Consider the following 22,176-nt stretch of genomic DNA (forward strand, 5'->3'; position numbering starts at 1 on the left):
GCAACTATCTATTCAAAAACAAGCTTTAAATTTTGAAAGATGCTTGATGAAACGGAACCGCTCTTAGTCGACAGAAAATGTTACTTTTAACTTTAATTAGGAAACCCAACAACACTTGGAAGGAAGAAAAACCATTATTTCCCTCTCCTTCCCACTAAACGGGGCATTGGCAAAGCTTATTGCATGGGTTACCTGTTAAGAGGAACTTCCTGTGTAGGGACACCCCCTGATCTAGCACAGATCAAAGCACAGGCTTCTATGCCGACAGATCCGTTGAGCACAACCGTGGTGCTGATTTCCAGGCTACGTTCTTGGGGGAGTCTCCACAATTGAATCGCAGAGAGAAAGGGGGGGGGGATCTATCGGTTCCCCCAGCACCTCTGCTTGCTTTGGAAAAGTGCATCCCTTCGCCACTGCTTCATGCAGTACAGTATCTACAATCATGTCACCTCAAGTCTCCAGGAAAGAAAGGGGAAATGAATTCATGAGAGAGGAGAGCCGGGCATGGCATTGATCTGTGGCATGTGGCTATGGGAGAACAGAAAACCAGCCCTTTTGGAAACCCAGGATCAATTCCCTTTTTGAGGTCGGGCCATGATTGCACCCAGCCCAAAGACTCGCCAGATCTTGCCAGCCTGCTCTCCTGCCTCTTTTCCTCATCGAAGTGGGCAAGACCAAGAGGTATCCTCCCCCCTCGCTCCCACCCCACTTACCCCTAAAGAGCAGCTAGTACTACTGGGTTCTCCCAGCTACAATGGATTAGCGAAGTACCCTCGAAATCGTTTCTTCCAGCCTCTCCAAACATCCAGTGCTCAGTTAATCCCAGTGTGCTCAGAACAAAGGGTCCTTCTTGGTTCAGCCAGTGTCGGTCCAGTTGTGAATGAAACTCAAAGGCAGAAATGTAGTCCCCCCCCAAGTGTGGAGTCACCCACCCCCCAACTTTTTCAGGAAGGGATGGCAGGTAAGAGAGTCACACTCTCTGGGGAAAGAGTATGAATGGGGAGGAAAGAGAACAGAGACACAAAGTTCTCAAAGGGTAAAATACTGAGCCTCCATAAAGCAATGTTGTGGTGGTGCGGAAAACTTTTTGTTTCCCCCTTCAGGCTCCTCCTAACTACCACTAACCATTTGTTCCCAAGATAGCTGGAATATGCACAGTCAGCAGAGCACGAGACTCTTAATCTCAGGGTCGTGGGTTTGAGCCCCAAGTTGCGCAAAAGATTCCCGTATTGCAGCGGAAAAGATGACCCCCCCTCCAACTTATAATTCCACGATTCTAAGAGACCCTTGCATGCGGTTTCCTGCCTACTGCTATGTGCAAATGTCTGAGGACGGAAGCATCCACCAAGCTTCTGCATCAAAAACGGGATTTTGGACATGGCTTCTCCAGCCGCTCCTGAAATAACACACACACACACACACGATCGTATTAAAACATAGGCACATCTCTTTCTAACTCATCTGGCATGATGGGCTGTATTGAGGGGCAGTCACCTACACACAGAGGCAGAGAGAGTCAATGAGGATCCACAGCTGGAGGTCTATAAAGTTGCCCATATCGTAGCTGGTCAGGTGGGGAAGGCTACACCTGCCTGAGACTCCTAAACCTCGCTCTGTGACCTTGGACAGTGGGATCCTAGTGTTTCATGGTCCTCAGGGGAAGAGGTGCTGCTCCACTGAAAATGCTTCATAATCACAGCACTGTCACATTGGCCCAAGAGAATGAAGTTCCGAATGGAATTCATTCCTAGTTTTGGGGGGTGTTCAGAAGTTTCCTACATAGCTTTATCTCAATAATCGCCACAGGAAACCTGTAAAGTAGGCTTGTATCATTACACACACACCTTCAGGGTGTGCAGCTGAGGGAACAGGGTTAATTAAGGCCACCTAGTGAATTTATGGCTGCAATAAGACCTGAATCCTGGTCTTCCAAGTTCATACACTCAAGCCATCTGTCGTAGCTGCAGGGACACTGTGCCTAGCATGGAAGTGCCCAGATGGAAGCGAGTGGACGAGCATTCTGTCTCCTTGGCCAATCAGAAGACTTGTTGTAACCTGGCGTAGCGTTGAAAAAATGAGGTTAGGGAGGGCCTTCTAGCAGACCCCAACAACAACAACAACAACAACAACAACAACAACAATCCCTGCTGCCTTAGTGGGAGGCTCAACTCACACTTTGAGAACCTGGATATACAGGGGAAGAAGAAAGGAGAAAGGAGAAAGGAGAAAGGAGAAAGGAGAAAGGAGGAAGGAGGAAGGAGGAAGAAGGAAGAGGAGGAGGAGGAGGAGGGGTAGTTTGGATTTGATATCCTGCTTTATAACTACCCTGAGAAGTCTCAAAGCAGCTAACATTCTCCTTTCCCTTCCTCCCCCACAACAAACACTCTGTGAGGTGAGTGAGGCTGAGAGACTTCAGAGAAGTGTGACTAGCTCAAGGTCACCCAGCAGCTGCATGTGGAGGAGTGGAGACGCGAACCCGGTTCACCATATTACGAGTCTACCGCTCTTAACCACTACACCACACTGGGAATAACAGAAAAGGCCTGTGGATGAAACGAATGCAGTGGAAACACAGTCAACATGTGGGTACTGGTGAAGTTTGTTCAGATTAAGGCAGATCGGTTGAATCACAAGTAGAATTGCATTAGATAGAAAGAAGGACCAGGACGAGAAGAGAATTGGGTATGTATGTGAATAGGTAGGCCAGAAAACAGAGAAGGGGAAATGTGTTGGAAATGTATGGCAGTGCTGAATCATGAGAGGTTCGAGAGACTGTTAAAGATTAGCAGAAGGGGGGTGATGGAGAAATGGGGGAGGAGAGAGAGAGAGAGAATGTCATATTGAGGAGTGGATGGAGAGCAATGGGTGGACCAACCAAGGCTGAGTCAAGGATGGGCAGAGAAGATGCCCCCCGCAGGCACCCCAGAGCCTGACGCCCTCTTGAGCTCCATCCTGCCTCCTCCCTCAGCAGTCTCTGTGGCGCAACCAGAGTCCTTAAACATAATCTCCGCTGGCCGGCACCAATCCGGTTCACACCATATTGAGGGCATCTTCAGCCAGGAAGCGGTGCAGATGTTGGAAAGGGGGGCGGTCCTTGGCCTCTCGCGCCCAGCACCTCAGCATCATCTCGTAGACAGCCAGCGGGCAGGCAGGTGGACGAGAGAGATAGACCTGGGAAGGGAGGGGGGAAAGGGGGGGTTACAAGGCAAGTCATGTGACCCAGGAGGAATGGGAGGAGCTCGGAGAACTGGAGGGGCAGGTTGGGGGGGGTGAGAAATTGGGCCCATGGGAGGAGTTCAATTTGGGGGAGGGTCCCAGTGGATTGAGAGGAGGAGCTCTGGATTAAAAGGGAACGGCTAGTGACTGGGTGTGGTGGGGGGGGAGGTTTACAGCATTAAGGGACAGGAGCTTCTAGGCCAGGGGTCCCCAAACTAAGGCCAGGGGGCCAGATGCGGCCCAATCGCCTTCTAAATCTGGCCTGCGGACTGTCTGGGAATCAGCATGTTTTTACATGAGTAGAATGTGTGCTTTTACAGTGGTGCCCCGCTAGACGAAAATAATTCGTTCTGCGAAAATTTTCGTCTAGCGGGTTTTTCGTCTTGCGGAGCGGCAATGACAGCCGTGCTCCGCAAAACGGGGAAAAAAAAGACGAAAATTTTTCGTCTTGCGAGGCAGCCCCATAGACTTTTTCGTCTAGCGGGGCAGCCTTCCGCTAGACGAATGCCTTCGTCTAGCGAGGCATTCGTCTAGCGAGGCATTCGTCTAGCGGGGCACCACTGTATTTAAAATGCATCTCTGGGTTATTTGTGGGGCATAGGAATTTGTTCATATTTTTTTTCAAAATATAGTCCGGTCCCCCCAAAAGGTCTGAGGGACAGTGGACCAGCCACCTGCTGAAAAAGTTTGCTGACCTCTGTTCTAAGCACATACTCAGGAAGATGTAAATACAGTGGAACCCCGGGTTGTGGACGTTTGAGTTAAGAACGCCTGCAACCCAGAAGCGTTTCCGGAGCGTGTGCAACCCACGCACGATCCCCGGATGCGCAGAACGCTTCTGTGCACTTCGCGCATGCGCAGAAGCGCTCAAATCGCGCTACTTCCGGGTTTTTTTCTTTGGGGGGGCATTCGTGTTACGTAGCACGATCCGGAATGGGTCACGTGCATAACACGGGGTACCACTGTAACAGGACCTGGGCTGTGCATGTGACCAGCATGAAGAAATCCCCACATCCTGTCACACACAAAAAGAACATTTGTGGTTCTAGCCCCAAGCATTCTCTAAACTCAGCAGCCTCATGCAGAAGGAAGTTCAGAAAGCTTTCGCTGGCGTCGTTGTTGCTATGGCTAAACAACCGGGAGTCAGAAATCCTTGGTGCAGGAGAAACCTAAACCCTTTTGTGGCCCAGGGGCACATTTGGAAATCTAACAAACCGCTGCAGCGAAAGAAAATAACCCATTTTACTGAAAGAAAACTGGCGATGCTCAGAATGCACTCTCTCGCAAAAAAAAAGGGTAACACAAAAGAAAACAGAGACCCCAAAATCTTCTCATAGCTCCTGATCTGCCTTCCACCCACCCCAGCGGCACAGATTCCTGGAGAAGTAATTGCCTCTGGGCCAGGCTCCCCAGTTGCTGTTACCTGCTTGCCCTGGTGCCGGAAGAACTCGCCGGCATTCTCAATGACTGCTTCGTCGGTGAGCTGGCTATAGGGCTGCTCCTGGCACAGCATAAGCACCTCCCAAAGTGTGACGCCAAACGCCCAGACGTCGCTGGCTGTGGTGAACTTGCCCTGAAGGGAACAGAGCCGGAGGGTGAATAACAGAGGCCACATATACTCGTTGGTGGTCCTGGCAGTCCCCGCCCTGTTCATCCCTCACTCTCTGCCTTCGTCCTCAAGCACTTGGAAGAACTATCTTCACAGTCAAAACAGCGTCGCGCCACTTTAAAACAGTAATGGCTCCCTGCAAAGGATCCTGGGAACTGTAGTTTGTTAAAGGTGCTGAGGGGTTGTTCCCCTTGCAGAGTTACAGTTCCCAGAGTTCCCTGGGAAGAGGCACTGGCTGTTAAACCACTGCCATGTTGGATTGCAGAGGAATGGTAGGAGGAACCTGCTAGGGAACCCCCAAGGAAAGAAGACTCAAGAGCCAGGGGATTGGCGGTGGGACGACGATGAGTGGCCAGAGGGAGGAGGAGGTGGCGGAAGTTGAAGAGGTAACAGGGAATAGTGAGCTGGGAGGACTCAGAGTCCTGTTTGTTGGCAAATTCCCAGGTGTCAAAAAAGACTATGTATGCCACTACTGCGGCCCGTGTTTTGTTAGCTCAAAAATGTAAAACGAGCGAGATCCCAATCAAAGAATAGTGGCAACTTAAACTGGTGGAATATGCGCAGCTTGCAGATTTAACATACAGTATAAAAGAACAAGAAGAATGTACGTTTAAAGAAGACTGGAAAATGTTTACTGGATATATGGGTGAAAATAGTGTTCATTTTAAAACGCTGGCAGCATCAAGATAAAATTCAAAAGCATAAATAAGTTTTAATGGATGTAACAATTGATTACTGAATGGTTTCGTTCATGTAAAATATGCAGGGATGTATGGTATGCAAAATGAACCACGGAAAGAGAAGGAGGGAAGTCATTGATTTAAGGTTGTTTAAATGAGTATTTTTAAATGTAAATTAGAAAACTTAATAAAAATTATATTAAATAAATAGATAGATAGATAGATAGATAGATAGATAGATAGTGAGCTGGGAGATCCAGTGGCAGAATCACAGAGGCAGAAGTTGGACCAGGAGGGTGGGAGGAATAAGGGGAAGAAGAGTCAGGCTTCCAACAGAATTAAGCGTTAACTCCAACTTGCACAAGTGTGGTTTACTAACGGCTCACTCCTGACCACCACTCTGAGAACTGAAGTTCTTTGAGGGAAACAGGAGCCCCACCACAAGTCTCAGCACCCTTAACAAACGGCAGTTCCCCCAGGGTATACTTTGAGGGAAGCCGTGCCTTTTTAAAAAGGGGGTGTGGTATCGCTTTAAACGCACAGTGCATTTAACACATCAAACTCTCGGTTGTTTTTTTCTGGCCACCAAAAGCGGCTCCATTTTGAACAGGGAAAATGGCAACTAAGAGAGGCGAGGCAAATGGAAAGGGAAGAGGCAGATCATTATAAGACGACCCTCAAAGCAGGTGTGGGGAAAACCTTTGGCTCTCTCCGGATCTTGTTGGGTTGAGTTGTAGCCCAGCAACATCCAGCAGGTCACAGGCTCCCTCCCCCCGCTTTATAAAGCGGTGCTCTCACCATGAGGATGCACTCCCAAGCCATCCAGCGGATCGGCAGCACTGCCCGGCCCTGGATGCGGTAATAGTCCCCGGCGTAGAGGTTCCGGCTCATGCCGAAGTCGGCGATCTTGATGGTGAAGCCTTCGCCCACCAGGCAGTTCCGCGTCGCCAGATCCCGGTGAACGAAGTTGAGGGAGGCAAGGAACGCCATTCCTGAGGCAATCTGGGCCCCCACGTGGACCAGGGTAGGATAGCTAAGTAGCAGAGAGAGAGAGAGAGGCACATCAGGAACACTGAGACCCTGAGACCGAAGAGATGCAAGGGATATTCCCATCAGGCACTGGGGTGGCTCTGTAAAGTGCTGGCCTCCAGGGAACGCAACTATTGAATGGGGTAGATTTCCACCACCCCCTCAAGATTTTAGTGAATTATGAATCCAGAGGAACATCACAAGCTCACTCTTTGCTGGCTGGCCCATTACTTTTTACTTTGGTAGGTCTTGGCCGGGGAGCAGGGTGGGGAGAACAAGAGAGTTCAAAATTGAAATTCATCCTTTGAAATTAAAGACTCGGGTAGCTGCTTTTAAAAGGCTCAGCTGCAAAGCCTTGTTCATGAATCCTCAAGCTACACTGTTTAGGCACTGGCTTGCCAAACGCAATACTTTTCTACCACTTAAAAACAGTAACGGCCCTCTTAAATGCAGAAGCAAGTGCTGGGGGGAAATTCTGAAAGGGTAGTCTCTGTTAACCTCTTGCCTCGGAAACGGCCCAAAAATAGCTGCTGCACCTAAAATGCACACCTGACGACCGACGCCATCAGGGCGGGACTTCCAAGGCAAAATGGGTTGGATTCTGCTGCCATGGAATCACAGAGTTGGAAGGGACCACGAGGGTCATCTAGTCCAACCCCCTGCGATGCAGGAATCTTTTTGCCCAACGTGGGGCTCGAACCCACGACCCTGAGATTGTGCATCTCATGCTCTACTGACTGAGCCATCTCAGCTTGGAGTCGGTACCCGATTGTCGGCTTCCCACTGGGGCTCCCGCCCAGCTTGTCTTCCATCTCATGTCCGCTGAGGAACTGGTTGAGGTCTCCGTTCTCCATGTACTCCGTGATCATGCACAGGGGGTCGTCTCTCACGCAAACGCCCAGGAGCCGGACGATGTTGAGGTCCTTCAGGCGAGACATGATCTTCACCTCCTTCAGGAAATCGTTCCTTGACAGGCAAGAAGAAGAGGTTGTGTAAGGGATAAACAAACAAAAGGGCTCTGCATCGATCTGCAGATCGAAAGATGAAGGTGCAAAAAAAAAAAAAAAGGATGGTTGACGAAACCTGGCAGTTGGCAATCATTCTGCAAACTGGTACAAATTAGGCAACTGACAAAATCCAGAAACGTTTGGGAAGTGCTGTCTCAGCACTTGTGACACTCAGAGCATCTCCCAGGCTGGTTTCAAGCAGAGGAGGTGAGATAATGGGGATCACAGGAATGGGGCTGACTCTAGCTGTTAGGTCCCTGCCTAACTCAGGGCCTGCAGCCCAGCCAGGGACAATCGCATCCCTTAAATCACACCAGCCCCTGCTCAAAGGCAGGTCAGAACAAAACTGGAAGCAGGTGAATAAAGATATAGAGAACAGAGGGGAATACTCAAGCCAGCGTGGTGTAGTGGTTAAGAGCGGTAGACTCATAATCTGGGGAACCAGGTTTGCGTCCCCGCTCCTCCACATGCAGCTGCTGGGTGACCTTGGGCTAGTCACACTTCTCTGAAGTCTCTCAGCCCCACTCACCTCACAGAGTGTTTGTTGTGGGGGAGGAAGGGAAAGGAGAATGATAGCTGCTTTGAGACTCCTCAAAGTGGGATATCAAATCCAAACTCTTCTTCTTCTTCTTCTGATAGGAACCAGGACTGCAGAGATCCCATTAGCAGATGTTTTGAACATGAAGTTAGATAAATCTCTTCCAGAAGAGGGCCTGCCCGTTCAGTTAAACCAGGCATAGGCAAACTCAGCCCTCCAGATGATTTGGGACTATAATTCCCATCATCCCCGACCAATGGTCCCGTTAGCTAAGGATCATGGGAGTTGTAGTCCCAAAACACCCAGAGGGCAGAGTCTGCCTATGCCTGAGTTAAACTGTGGAACTCGCCCCCACAGGAGGCAGGTGGCAGCCACCAACTTGGATGGTTTCATTATCACATTTTTGTATTGCATTAAATTGTTATTATAAGATGTACATTTTTTGTTCCTTCAGCTTGTAAACTGCCTTGAGTATTGTAAGATAGAAAGACGGTATATAAATTAAAAATGATGATGATGATGAAGGCTGGGCAAATTTTATGGAGGATCAGGCTACCAAACTACACACACACACACACACACACACACACACACACAGGCAGAGAGGTTTGTACACTTACCTGGCATTCTTAGTGGCGTCAGAGCGTAGAATCTTCACAGCCACCAGCAGAGGGCGCCCCTTGCGCACATTAAAAGGGAACTCCAGGCTCGGAAGGTCCTGCGGGTTTTCCACTTCACACAAGTGGACCTTTTAAAGGAAAAAAACAAACCTGGTGACTCTGGGGGGGAAGGAAGAGAATAAGAAACCAGCGTCTTCTCCCCCCCCCCCGCCCCCTTTCTCCATCACTTGGTCGCTCCATCACAAAGCAAGCAGGGCCGGTTGTGACATTCCCACGCTTCACGTGAAAACGCACTTGCCAACAGTTGGGCGCCCATTCAGTATTTTAGCTCAAGTTTGGTAATCAGGTAAGTTTGTGAAAACCGCCCATGTTTGTGAGGGGTCCCCCCCCTCCATTGACCCCATTCCCTTGATCAATTAAGCTCCACCCCCTTGTGGCCTAAACTCGCCAAGGTCCACATCTGACTTATGGCCCCACCTACTGACCTGTGGCTCCACCCATTGACCTGTGGCTCCACCCTTTGACCAGATATTTTTACCTTAAGCAAAAACAAAACAAAATGTCCCACGCACCCGCTTTGGGCTTCACAGCACCCATCATCCTTTCCAAATAAAACATAAAAAGGGGTCAGAAACCAAAGACTTCTGGAAATCTGCCACAAGTGCAGGGAATTTGTGGCTCTCAAGATCAGCCCCAGTCAGCATCACCAATGCTCAGGTACGATGGGGGTTGTAATCCAGCCACGCCTGGAGAGCCCAGGCCATCTCTACCCTTGGGGGGCCCCAGCTTCCCAGGCTCTCAACTGTTACGTCTTTCCTGGCCTTGTTTTTACCTAGGCCCTCAGCTTATTATTTACTCTTGCTTCAGCACGTGGTGCAGGTTATAAACAGAGGAGCTTTGCGAAACAGTTTTGCCCTGAGCAGATGGGAAGTCTTCCAAGTGCAAAACCTCAGCATCACTTAGCATGTTCTCGTCTGACATTTTTAAAGCCCTATGGAAAGTACGCGTAAACTAAGAAGCAGAGGTTGATGAACGGATCCCCACAAAAGAAAACTGCCCGCTAAGAGCTATTGAGCCTTGGCGACGCACTTAATTATAGGCTGACTAACTAAGGAGGAGAAGAGGTGCCTAAAGTTAAGTAACGACAGCACCAGGTGAGCTTCCCTGGATAGTGCATTTCACAAGCAGGGAGCCACCACTTAAAAGGCCCGTTCTTGTGTTGCCACCCTCCAGACCTCCCCCTGGAAGGGGCACACAGAGACAGATTCGGGGTGGCATTGGGTGCCACACTGCAGGCGCCTAGAATGGAGTGGGGAGGTGGGGAGGAGGCACCAAATTATGGTGCCACACAGGGCACCGCTGAAATTTGAGAGCCTGAAGTCCGCCACTGGCACAAAGAAGGGCCTCAGGTGACCATTGCGGGGTCTGTGGTGGTTCTTTTCGCGGGGGGTGGGGACAGTTATTAGGTTGTTGTTTTTATTCTGATCTTTTCTGTGAACCGCCCTGAGACCTCCGGGTATATAAATTCAATAAATAATAATAATATGGGGAGAGGTGGTCCTGTAGTTCACATGGGGATGACGGGAGCTGAAAATTCGACAGGCTGTGGAGAGCACCACTTTGGCTGCCCCTAACAGAGGCAATGCAGAGTTGGTCCACCAGAAGTCTTCCTCAGTGAAAGGTACATTTCCTGCGTTCCTTCCCCTTGTGCTCTACTGTTTTGTTTCTTTAAAAGTCCATCCCGCCTTCCCTCCGAAACAATCGTCCACAGCAGCTGTAAGGACGTTCAGTGGTTGCTCATGAGTAAAGCGCCAAACGCAGAACTTCTAAAACTAAGTTCTTTATTGTGCACAGCTATATACAGTGGAGCAAAAGATCAAACGTCCATCTCATCCCTCTGCAGAGTCCAGGAATGAACCCTTCCAGTTCTTTGTCCAGCAAGAAAGGTGCGGGATCCTGAACCGCCGCCTCCCCCTTCCACGTACTTCCTGCCTGCAACCTCGGAGCGTGGGAACCTGACCCTGTTCCCCGCTATCTCCTCGGCGCTGAGGCTCTGCGATCCTCACAGAGCCCCTGCACCGCCTTCCTGCCGCTGACTCCCCCTCCCCACTGGAAGAATAGTCACTTCCGGCAGGGGGGGGGAGGACGAGCTGGTAAACAGCAGGGGAGGGTCCCTGTACTCCATACGATCCCGGGACGCTACCTGCCGTGGGGAGGGGGGTTTCCTGACAGCAGCCTTCGTGTTTTTGTTGTTTTTTTTTTAAAAAAAAACCTTCTACACCTACAGATGGACTCACCTCGCCAAACTGCCCTTCGCCCAGCTTCTCCTTGAAGACGAGCCTCTCCCGGGGGAACTCGCCCAGCGCCATGTCCTTGCCGGCGAGGGCGTCCACCGCGATAGCCGGGACCGCGTAGGTGTTCCCGCCGGTCACCCCTTGCAAGTTGATGATGTCGGCTTCGGCGTAATGCGGAACGTTGTTCTGGAAGCCCGGCTGACTTCCTGCGGTTTCCGGTTCCATGTAGTCAGCGCCACACGCTGTGGGAAGGAAAGGCAGGGGTAAGGAAACATGGAGCGAGTCCCCTTCGCCTAGCTAACGCGGTGAGATTATTTGCCCCGCCCTGAGGGTGGCTGCTTTTTGCAGGGACCCAGCAGCCGTGTAAAACTCAAGAGCCAGTTGGATCTCGGCTCTGGGCAGAGGGAACCCTGCGCAAATCCTCGCCCCCTCCAGCCACCCCAGAAGCTGCTGCGTCGCAGAACCTGCAAAGCGGAAAGTTGCAACGTTGTCAGAGCCAGAGAGAGAGAGGTTAGCCATGCACAGGATAGACAAGAGGGAAATGAACTGGGGACAGACATGGTGTGTGGGGAGGGGGGGTGGGGTGGGAAGAGAGATGGAGACAGACAGCGCCCCCTGGCAGGAGAGGGGGGAGAAATGGCAGTAGGCAGAAGGTTCTCAGCTTGGAATGTGGCCACCCAGGTTTTCCCCCGTCGCGCCACACGGGCGTGGCCGCCCTCCTTACCATTGGTGTTGACTGGCTTAACCCGGTTGGGTGGCGGGAAAGCAGGCCTTCCCATTGGCTGGGCATAAGTGGCCAGGAAGAGGTGGTAAGCCGGGTTGCTGAGCAGCAGAGCTGTCGGGAGAACGGGGAGGGCGGGCGGAGAAAACAAACGGGACGGATGAGGAACGGACAGACGGATGGAAGGACGCACACGGAAGGGAAGGCGTGACACAGAGAAGAGGCAGCGCTTTAGGGATTCCCTGTTCCCTTGCCGGGGCGCTCTCGTCCCAAACACAACAGCCAGAGACACAGACACCAAATGACGTGTAATATAATAATGGGGACACGCCATCATTAGCGCTTCGGAGAGAAGGAAGGAGTCTTGCCCAGCCCTCCTGCACTAGCTCACTCTAAGCCCTTGGAAGGAAGCCAGGAGTTTTCTGGTTCCTGTTTTTCGAATCACGAACCCAGAGGGCTTTAAACTCAGCGGTAGAGAAGGTCCCAGGTTCTATTCCTGTCATCTCCCGGTTGGGCTGGGAAATATCCCATCTGATATGAGAGGTGGAAGAAGCCAAATGTCAAGGAGAAGGGTCCTGGACTAACCATCCTTCAGGGGTTTCATGCCACGCTCCGGGAGAGCACTTTTGCCAAGTGATCCTCCCCTCCGTCAACCTGAAGTGGTGTAGTCCAAGAAGAGCTTCTTCAACTTGGCTCTTGTTTCTGTAAACTAGGCCTCGGGCTACAACCGTAACTAATCTCTGGGTAGATGGCAGAAATGTGGGATCCTCTGCAGGGTGGCGTGTGTATGTGTTGAACACACAGCGACTATGGGATGGGGGCGCAGAACAAAATGCAGTAATGGTGGGAAGGGACAGCCACAGTTGCAAATGAGTGGAGAACATGCAGGTTCCTCATTCTCCCTCCCTCTTCACATTTTTCATTTGTTTAGATGTTCCTTTTGCTTCCTTTCCCAGTTCTCCTCTCCCGTTTTCCCCTCTCTCAGGATAATGGAAAAAGCACTGAGCAAAGCTAAACGCCCGTCAAAATGACGTAGTCCTTCCTAGACTGCACCACTCACAACCACAGGCAATGTCACGTTATCAGATGCTCATTCATGCAAAAGGTTCTTCCTTGCAGGCAGACAACTAGCGCATAAGGAGAGAAGCCCAGCCTTCTTCTTAGTGTGCTAGTTCTCTACTTGCAAGGGGCTCCTTTGATGCTATGAAGCATTATAAAAGCTACCCCACGGTTCTAATATATGAATCGGTATAGTCCAGGAAGGCCCTTGTGATGTTTTTGCTGGACATATAGATTGGCCCATTGATTCCTGGCTACTTTTAAAACCACTCTGCTTCCTTCTTTCCTTCCTTGAATGCCACCCAGACATTCACAGCTTGCTATCAGTTCACAGCAAAAGCCCAGCAAAATACAGCATATTGTATTGACACATGCAAGCAAATTCCCCACCACCACCACCAAAAAAAAAACCCTAAAAGTTTGTGACGACGTTGGGCTCATCTACTTGGTTCTTGCATCTCCTTCCCACAAGCCTTGGACACCCTCACCCCTTTCTCCCTCTGTCCGGCCTTCCAGACATCCTAAGAAAACCCACACAATTTGAGAGCTGCTCTATTATTATGAGAGTTAATCGCAGGGGCTGCGCAATCTGAGCCAATGCCTGCCGGAATTGCTGAACTGAACCCCAAGAGACCCTTCCATAAGATTAGCAGTGTGTTCCACCAGTAAAAGAGTTGTCTAAATGCATTACAGAATTATAGTGGCTGGCAGTACTGCCTATATTTCACAATGAAGCTGCACACTTCAGTTGGGAAACTAGTCAGTAAAGCTCTCATTTAACGATGTGGTGAATTTTAATCCATGTTTGAAAGGCATGCTTTGTCGTTGTTTATTAAAGGCATTTTGTCTCTCTAATGGGAAATAAAAATAAAATATTAACGGCCCCCTTTCCTTTTAACCACAAAGTGGTAGTTCTGGCTTGTTCCCAACATAAATATCTCTTCACGGTATCATAAAGTGTCTCCATCTTTATTAACTTTCAGGAGGAATTTGAAAACGTTCCTGTTTCCCCAAGCACTTGATGGCTGAAGATTACTGTTACTGAAAAGCCCTGAAACCGCCGGGTGGAAGAATTTGATTTTTAAAAAATAATAATTTTAATATAAAACAACAACAACAACCTGCAAGTGGTTTCAAAAGGTTTTTAACAGTAACTGCTTTTCGATGTTCTTAACTGTTATTGTTTTAAGACTGTTCTAGAACGTTTTCATTTTCAAATTGTGTATCTGTTCGCAATCCTAGGTAAGATATAAATTCAATAAATCAATATGCAGGCACCTAAAATGATAACTCGGAAAAACAGAAATACATTACAACCCTCCTAGATTGTTAAAAAACAACAACAACCCACCTATTTGGGTCACAAGTAATGGGAGGACTCGCTTTTCCCAGGTCAGCTTATGAGTACAATAAGAGATGCCTCAAAGGGCATTCCCAATGCAGACACCCCTGCTTTGGAATTTAATACCTTCTTTGTGCTAGGTAAAAAACACTTAATTTTTTCCCAGGCCCTTTTATTGAGTAAGGGACACGGATGGCGCTGTGGGTAAAACCACAGAGCCTAGGGCTTGCCGATCAAAAGGCCGGCGGTTCGAATCCCTGCGATAGGGTGAGCTCCCGTTGCTCGGTCCCTGCTCCTGCCAACCTAGCAGTTCGAAAGCACGTCAAAGTGCAAGTAGATAAATAGGTACCGCTCCGGTGGGAAGGTAAACGGCATTTCCGTGCGCTGCCCTGGTTCGCCAGAAGCGGCTTTGTCATGATGGCCACATGACTCGGAAGCTGTACGCCGGCTCCCTCAGCCAGTAAAACAAGATGAGTGCCGCAACCCCAGAGTCAGACACGACTGGACCTAATGGCCAGGGGTCCCTTTACCTTTACCTTTACTCTACATTGTTAAATAAGTAGTTTCACTGTGCTAGGTCAGTTTAAATCCACTTTCATTTTTCTCTCATTCCTTCCACTTGGAGGCTAATTGCACGCGCACACACATGAACCCCCCCCCCCCCAAATGCTGTTTTAACAACACTCTTTGCACAACAGGAGCAAGCGGGCAGGGGCGTAGCTAGCCGCTGGGCTGCTGGGGGCGGCAAGCCAAGCGGCACCCATGGGGGCGGGGCGTCGCTCCGTGCGCATGACGTCATGACGCATGCGCACGGAACGACGCCTCCGCGCGGGCCAGTTGACCCGCCCCTCTACCGCAACGCTCCGTGAGCGGAGCCGTCCCGGGGAAAGGAGAGGGGTTGGGCCAGCGAGGGGGGTGTCATTCCCCTCGCTGGCCTGCCCCTGTCCTTTCCCCCCGGGCTCCGCTCCCTGAGCCCAGCAGGCAGGGAGCGGAGCAGCGAAAAAAGCCGCTGAAAGGGGGAAAGCCCCCTCTTTCAGCGGCTTTTTTCGCCACTGGCTGGAGGCGGGCCGTGCGCTGCTGCTCCGGGGTTAAGGAGGGAGTGGCGGCGCGTGGGGAGTGGTGGGAGGGGCCGCCGCTTGTCACCCCCACCCGCCGCTTGTCACCCCCACCCTCCCCTGTCGCTAGGGGGCGTACCGCCCCTCCCCTGCGACGCCCCTGCAAGCGGGTAGGCAGGGCTGAAACATCACAGAATAATCAACCTCTTTACTGAGAGAAAAGACGGAAATTGAGGGGGGAAGTTTTAGTTGTTGTTGTTGTTTTTACCCTCCTCTGCGGTTGGTTAGGACCCCCAACGAGTCGAAAGGATCGAAGCCAACCACTTTCCTAATTAAACGGTTATTCGCCAATACGAAATCTTTCACCTGGTTTGCACATCTTCCCAAGGTGTTCGTAGCAGCCAGATTTACACCAGTTATATATGACTCAGTACATGTATTTTCTAAGCTGACGGGCAACAACCCCCCCAAGGTTTCAGACAGGGGGTCTCTCACCACCCTATCTGCAGACGCCGGGGACCTTCTAAACTGTGGGGCACGCACTCTGCCCCTCAGATGCGGCCCTTCCCCTTCTTACTGAGACTTTGGTGCTTTGACAGAAGCTCAAGATTCTTCCTAAGCAACCGTGGTCCCTTTCAGCACAGAGCGAGGCGAGCAGTCTCCCACACCTCCCACACGGCTGGGCCGAGCCCGCTCTGAGTTTCCCGCAAACATACTGCAGAAGTTTGGGATTCGGTGCTGGGCTGAGAATTCAACATCCCAAGAACAAGAATGTTCACTTAAACAAGCGAAAAGAAGAGAGGCAGGGAAAAAACGCCTTATGATCTGGGCAAAGGGCCACAGCTCAGTGGCAGGACACTCCGGTCAGGGTAGACAATGCTGGTCTAGATAGGCCAATGGTACTAAGATCCTGTGGAGGTTTTCTATGTGCTCCTTAGCTATTACCACTTACCTAGGTGTCCATGAGGGATTTGGGTTGCTCTGACCCTCAGACGCAGATGTTCCCGTCTACTGCCACCCCTACAAAAGCCTCTCCCAATGGTTCAACCATTCTCTCCCTGCTCCCCTCAATAGCTTCGGCCTTCTCTTCTGCAAAACCACCACGTTCCCCCTCCCCCTGTTTTGGATCAGCTCCGCCCTCCCCCAAAATCCAACAACCGGCCCCTCACCAGAGTTCTCAGCGCTGTGGGGCAGATCCGGCAGTTTCATGCGGGCCCTGTTGGGCTCCTGGTACTCCGTCTCCCCCGAGTGGATGCGCTCGTAGCGGTTCGAGTGCCGGTGGGAGCCCATCGTGTTGTTGATGACGATGGTGTCGCTTGGCGCCGAGAGGTGGACGGTGAGGTCGTCGTCTGAGATGCGGCGTTGCGCCTATGGGGCAAGGGAGAATCAGTCGCCCGAGAGGCCATGGCCAAAGTGGATATACACAGCGAGCCTCACGCTGCTCAGGCCCTCAAGGCATTAATTCGCCCAATTCTCCTTCAAGAAATCGAGGGGAGTCTCGGCCTGCAGCTCTTTATTTTCTTACATTTATACCTTGCCTTCCTGTAATGGCGTCGTCCGATGTGTGCCCCAGGTGGCTGCTCACCAGGCACTGACCCAATTCAAACTTGTTTAGCTTCCGCAAGGTGCTGACTTTCTGTGTCTTCAGACCCTCCCCTGGGACTTTAACCCCACAGATTCTCCGGCCCCCCCCCCCCCGCCTCAGATCATTCCAGAACTATTGGCTCTCTCTCGGCCTACCTAGTGGTGGATCCCAAGCTGGGTCCCTCAGAAATTTATCAGCGGTTGCTTTATGAGGAGACTGGTAATGGCAGACAAGCTGCCCCAGAAGACATTCCCACCCCCACCCCTCACAGTCATACATTCAATAAATAATGACAATCCTGTTCATTTGCTCTCCGTGGTCAGTCCTAAGTGCCCTCCATGGTCAATGTTCATTTGCACTCCATAACCAATCTTCCTCTGCACATTGGAGGGGAGTGCTGGGCACATTTTGAAGCTGTTTCCCATTCAGGTAGGCTGTTAGCTGGGCCCAAGAGGCCCCTTGTAGCCTTTTAAGGGTGCCCTATAATACTACTACTACTACTACTACTACTACTACTACTAATAATAATAATAATAATATTTTATTTATACCCTGCCCTTCCCCGCCAAGCCGGGCTCAGGGAGGCTAACACCAATAAAATCACAACAAAAACATAAAACAATTCATTAAAATACAGATTAAAATACAATTTAAAATTAAATCTAAACTTTATGTGTATGTATATGTAAGTTTGTATTTTGATTAATAAAAATTATTAAAATAAAATAAAATAAAATAAAATAAAATAAAATCTAAACTGCAGCCTCATTTTTAAGTAGCCCACCAATCACACCAAAAGAACGAAACATCAGGGTTAAACTAAAACCAACCCAAAGGCTAGGTGGAACAGCTCCGTCTTGCAGGCCCTGTGGAAAGATGCCAAATCCCGCAGGGCCCTGGTCTCTTGTGACAGACTGTTCCACCGAGTCAGGGCCAGTACTGAGAAGGCCCTGGCCCTAGTTGAAGCCAACCTAGCATCCTTGTGGCTCGGGACCTCCAACAAATTATTATTTGAGGACCTTAAGGTCCTACCTGGGACATACCAGGAGAGGCGGTCCCTTAGGTATGAGGGTCCTAAGCCGCATAGGGCTTTAAAGGTGCACCCCAGAATCGCAGCAGACCTAAGAAAGCCAGTGTCATTCCGGACAAGGGTTCGGCATACACAGGCCCATGGCCATGAAGCTAACGGGCTGGTTTTGGGGCAGGCACTATCACTCAGCCCAACCTACTCCGCAGGATTGTTGTGAGAATAAGGGGCTCTACAGGGTCTCAGGCAGAGCAAATTCTAGTTGATATCCTTTTAACTGGAGGTGCCCTACTGCATCCAAAGCCACCTTTTCCCACTGAGAGGCCCTACCCTGATCAGTGAATCATGAAGAGACGCAGCGGGTGGGCTCCTCAACAGGGGAGCGATCCTTAATTCTACATGCTTTAAAAACAAACCTTTATAGCAGTATATCTAAAAGTAAGATTCTATTTCCAGTCAATGCAATGGGATGTGTCTTAGCCAGCGGAAGTTGGCCTGAGTTAACGAAAGTCTTAAATGTACTTAAGCGGATGCAGATTTTTAAGTTGCCCGCTCCGAAGCGGTAAGACCACCTTAATTTGGGGCCATCAAAACCATGGCCACCCATTGCATCATCTTCCCCGTTTTGCAGCCCAGCTTACCTTCCCCAAGATCTTCTGCCAATATTGCCGCCAGAGGATGAGGAAGATAACAACCAATAGGAGAAGGATGATGGCCACCAGGCACCCAATCAGGATGGAGGTGTTGCTGTTGTCGTCCTTTGCAATGGGCTGCCCTGATTTTGGTTCCCCTTGACTTTCCAGATCTTAAAAAAGAAACAGAGAATAATAATAATAAAGTCCATTTATGGCCTCCAAGTGCCGCCATTTTGAAACAGGTGGAATTTTGGGCGAAATTATTCCTTAGGTAGCTTTGCTCTCAGGTTTGAGCGCTACTCACCTTGGAGCGTGAGGTTTGAGCCAATGTTGGCTTTTTCGCTCTGCGCAGAACCCAGAGCCGGGGAGATGGGAGCGTCGTGGCCCGAGGGCTGAGGCAGAGCGATCACTGGAGGGCGGCGGCTTGAGGCAGAGAAGGAGGGGTCATCCACAACTTCTGGAAGGAAAAGGAAACCAAGTGACGAAAGGAGTGGATACGGCAAATAACTGGAACAACAACTGTGGCATAGCAATTAGAGCGCTGGGCCCAGGACCTGGGAGACCAGGGTTCAAACCCTGAATCAGCCTCTTCTGCTCTCCACCTGCATGGCTCTGCAGCCCAGCCAACCAACCCCAACTCACCAGAGAGAAAGCCAACTTCGCTGAAGAGCATCCACTCGCCGGCAAAGTGGAAGTGGCACTGGACGAACTTGCCGAGCCGCTCTCCCAGGTCCACCGTGAGGGACCGGGCGCTGGGATCCTTCACGTCCACGGCGAGTTGTTGCGAGACAGGTGTGGGCTCCCAGGCCGTGGCCAGGCTGCGCTTGAAGAGGCAGTCCACCTGCCGGAAGACGCTCACCCCGTGCGTGTGCATGTTATTGCAGTGGACCTGGGGTTGGGTGGGGAGGTTGGATTGGGGCAGCGGGTGGAAAAGAAGAGGGTTAGAGGTGCGGTGACAAAAGGAGAGGCCATTTCGAAGCAAGCTTATTCCCCTGCCATCCCCATCATTGTGTATAGGTCGATCGCAACCAAATGCTCATTTTACTCGCGCGGTCGCAAGCTTACACGGACCGTGAATAAATAAATAAATAGAAAGGGAGACCCTTAACTTTTCAGGCTTTGGAGCCTCTCGAGAGATTTTGTGGGGTGTCCCACGGGGTTTTGCCTGCACAAAAAAAACACTTCTAAGCCTTTTGCCTTGCTTACAGGGCTCTGGGTCATGCGAGGCCTCCAGGAGGCTCCCATGAGATCTCACAGGGCCATGAGTCTCAGAGGCCTTCCACAACCCTCCCCTGTGAGCAGGTGGTCCGACTCTACGGGCCTGAAGCCTCTACAGCCACACACACACACACACCCATGTTTGTTAGGAACAACAAACCCCTGCAATCTTGAGGGGACAGAGGAGGCCTGGCGGGAAGCCGCCCCGGGCCATGAAGTGTGGGAAGACGGTGTGCAGACCGGTGCGTGAATGTCGCATCAGAAGGAGGCCTGGTCGGCTTATCCTGATGCGACAGTCATCACGCAAGCAGCGTGCAATGCCCATGACAACACACGTGATGTCACACACAATGCACATCGCGTGAGGTCAGCCCCCCACCCAACCCCACACACATTGGGCACAACTCAGCGCCTGTGCCTGTACGGAAGGAACAGGGCTTAAAAAGCTGTTCATGTTACAGGTTTCCGTTATTTGTCACCGGAGGAAGGTGGGCTTCTATTACACAGTTTCCAAGCGTTAAAGGCCAGGTTAGAAAGCGCGTCTATCTGAAAACTACAGAAGGAGGCTGGTGGGATGACGATGGGTGGTTAGATGGAGAAGAGGGAGCAGACTGGAAGGGGGAGATGTCAGCAGCAGGAGAGGCGACAGGGTTTAGTGAACAGGAAGAGGCTGTGGCAGAGAGCAGTTCAGACTCCGACTCTGAGGCTGAAGCAGAGGCTGGAGGGGAGACAGGCCGCTGGAGAATATAGGGTGTCTCCCGCTACTGCTGCAACCAGCTCCCCTCTCCTTCATTCCTGGCAACTGCTTCATTGGGGCAAGACCTCCTGGATAGAGTTGCTGAGACCACTAGGCCCGAGCTGAGTTTTACTTCTTCGAATCAAGAATTAACTGCACTGGTCTCAAGTGACTTATTTTGTTGTTGTTGTTGCTGACCCGCACCTGACTCCAACCGTGACACTCGCTTACCTTCATGTAAGTGAAGGCTCTGAGCTGGTCAAACTCAAACTCCATCTCGACGAAGCCCTTGGGGAAAGAGCTGTTCCTCCAGCCTACGTAGTCGTAACCTGGCCAGACGCGCAGCTCTTTGTTGTGGGTGAAATCGTCCAGGCCAACCACCCCATCGGTCAGCTGGCCAAGGCCCCCAAAATGCAAGCTGTGGTTAGAATGGAATAGAATAGAATTGCAAGGGAGTCACTAAGGAAAAAAAGAAAACACTGGGCCCTTGTGTTGAACCAAGGCGCCCCTTAAACATTGCACTAGTGTGAAGGAGAGTGCATTTCTATGTGTTCGTTCTACAATATTGACATAGTACGTTTCCGAGGACAATTCAAAGTGTCGGTGCTGACCTTTAAAGCCCTAAACGGCCTCGGTCCAGTATACCTGAAGGAGCGTCTCCACCCCCATCGTTCAGCCCGGACACTGAGATCCAGCGCCGAGGGCCTTCTGGTGGTTCCCTCGCTGCGAGAAGCCAAGTTACAGGGAACCAAGCAGAGAGCCTTCTCGGTAATGGCACCCATCCTGTGGAACGCCCTCCCACCAGATGTCAAAGAGAAAAAGAACTACCAGACTTTTAGAAGACATCTGAAGGCAGCCCTGTTTAGGGATATTTTTAATGTTTAATAGACTATTGTATTTTAATATTCTGTTGGAAGCTGCCCAGAGTGGCTGGGGAAACCCAGCCAGATGGGCGGGGTATGAATAATAAAATTATTATTATTATTATTATTATTATTATTATTATTATTATTATCATCATTATTATTATTATTATTATTATTATTATTTTTGAATTTAAAGACCTGCAACCATATGACCAATGATCAGCAACACAGGGATCTAGCAGGTGGAGAAATACGATACAAACAAGATTAAGCCTGATTCCTGGGTGCAGGGAAGGAGCTGTCAGTGCTTCATTATCTGGAGCCCACCTGGCTGGCTGGAAGACACAGCAGCCCTTCCACCAACCTGTGATCAGAGAACGAGTCCCCTGAGTGTCTCCAGCTTCCCAGCCTTCCAGGAGTCAAAGACTGCAAAATAAGCAAGGGCTCTTTAACCGCCCAGTCGGTTCCTCCAGAGCTGAATGCGCTCCAGGTCTTGGCAGCCTACATGAGGCTTTGGTTGGCTCTAGCTCCCTGCTGAGACAACATCTTCTGTGGCAGCTTGAGGCTCACAGGGAAAGCAGGTGGTGTCCAACGAAGGCAAGTCAAGGGAGAAAGCAGATGAGAATGGTACCTTGGACAGCTCCAAGGGGGACCCTGTTGGCCAAAGTATAATCCTAAAGCAGATACTGGGAGGAGGATGCTTCAGCCAGTAGGGTTAACCTGGAACTGCCCAAGGTCCTTATCAATGCTCTCACTCTCCTCTGATGTGTTTTTGACTTGCTGCCTGCTTTACCTGTGAGACTCAAGCTCCTCCAGAACTGGACAGGTGAGGCTGGCTGTGCAGGAGAGAAAAGGCCCCATGTCATGGGAAAGACCCACACAGTTCTGCCTTCCTTGTGGCTACAGGTCTTTCGATGCCACAGCTACACTACAGGATCA

At 50.7% G+C, this 22,176-nt stretch overlaps 1 protein-coding gene across 3 annotated transcripts in view; it reads right to left on the reverse strand.

Moving 5' to 3' along the window:
- Positions 1-2,512: 2,512 nt before the first annotated feature.
- Positions 2,513-22,176, reverse strand: part of DDR1 (discoidin domain receptor tyrosine kinase 1) — a 58,377-nt gene continuing 38,713 nt past the window's right edge. The window contains exons 7-18 of one of the 3 annotated variants that reach the window (XM_033141589.1): positions 20,603-20,789; positions 19,060-19,306; positions 18,722-18,874; positions 18,424-18,587; positions 16,340-16,538; positions 11,718-11,828; positions 10,997-11,235; positions 8,700-8,827; positions 7,300-7,500; positions 6,304-6,538; positions 4,640-4,789; positions 2,513-3,171 (exon numbers count right to left, since the gene is read on the reverse strand). In XM_033141589.1, the coding sequence (XP_032997480.1) occupies positions 3,031-3,171; positions 4,640-4,789; positions 6,304-6,538; positions 7,300-7,500; positions 8,700-8,827; positions 10,997-11,235; positions 11,718-11,828; positions 16,340-16,538; positions 18,424-18,587; positions 18,722-18,874; positions 19,060-19,306; positions 20,603-20,789 (2,155 nt within the window). In that variant the 3' untranslated portion in view covers positions 2,513-3,030. The remainder of the gene's footprint in view (positions 3,172-4,639; positions 4,790-6,303; positions 6,539-7,299; positions 7,501-8,699; positions 8,828-10,996; positions 11,236-11,717; positions 11,829-16,339; positions 16,539-18,423; positions 18,588-18,721; positions 18,875-19,059; positions 19,307-20,602; positions 20,790-22,176) is intronic. The other 2 variants (XM_033141590.1, XM_033141592.1) reach the window with 2 other exon arrangements.

This window comes from Lacerta agilis, chromosome 2 (genome assembly GCF_009819535.1).
Source record: "Lacerta agilis isolate rLacAgi1 chromosome 2, rLacAgi1.pri, whole genome shotgun sequence".
Classification (NCBI taxonomy): Eukaryota; Metazoa; Chordata; class Lepidosauria; order Squamata; family Lacertidae; genus Lacerta; species Lacerta agilis.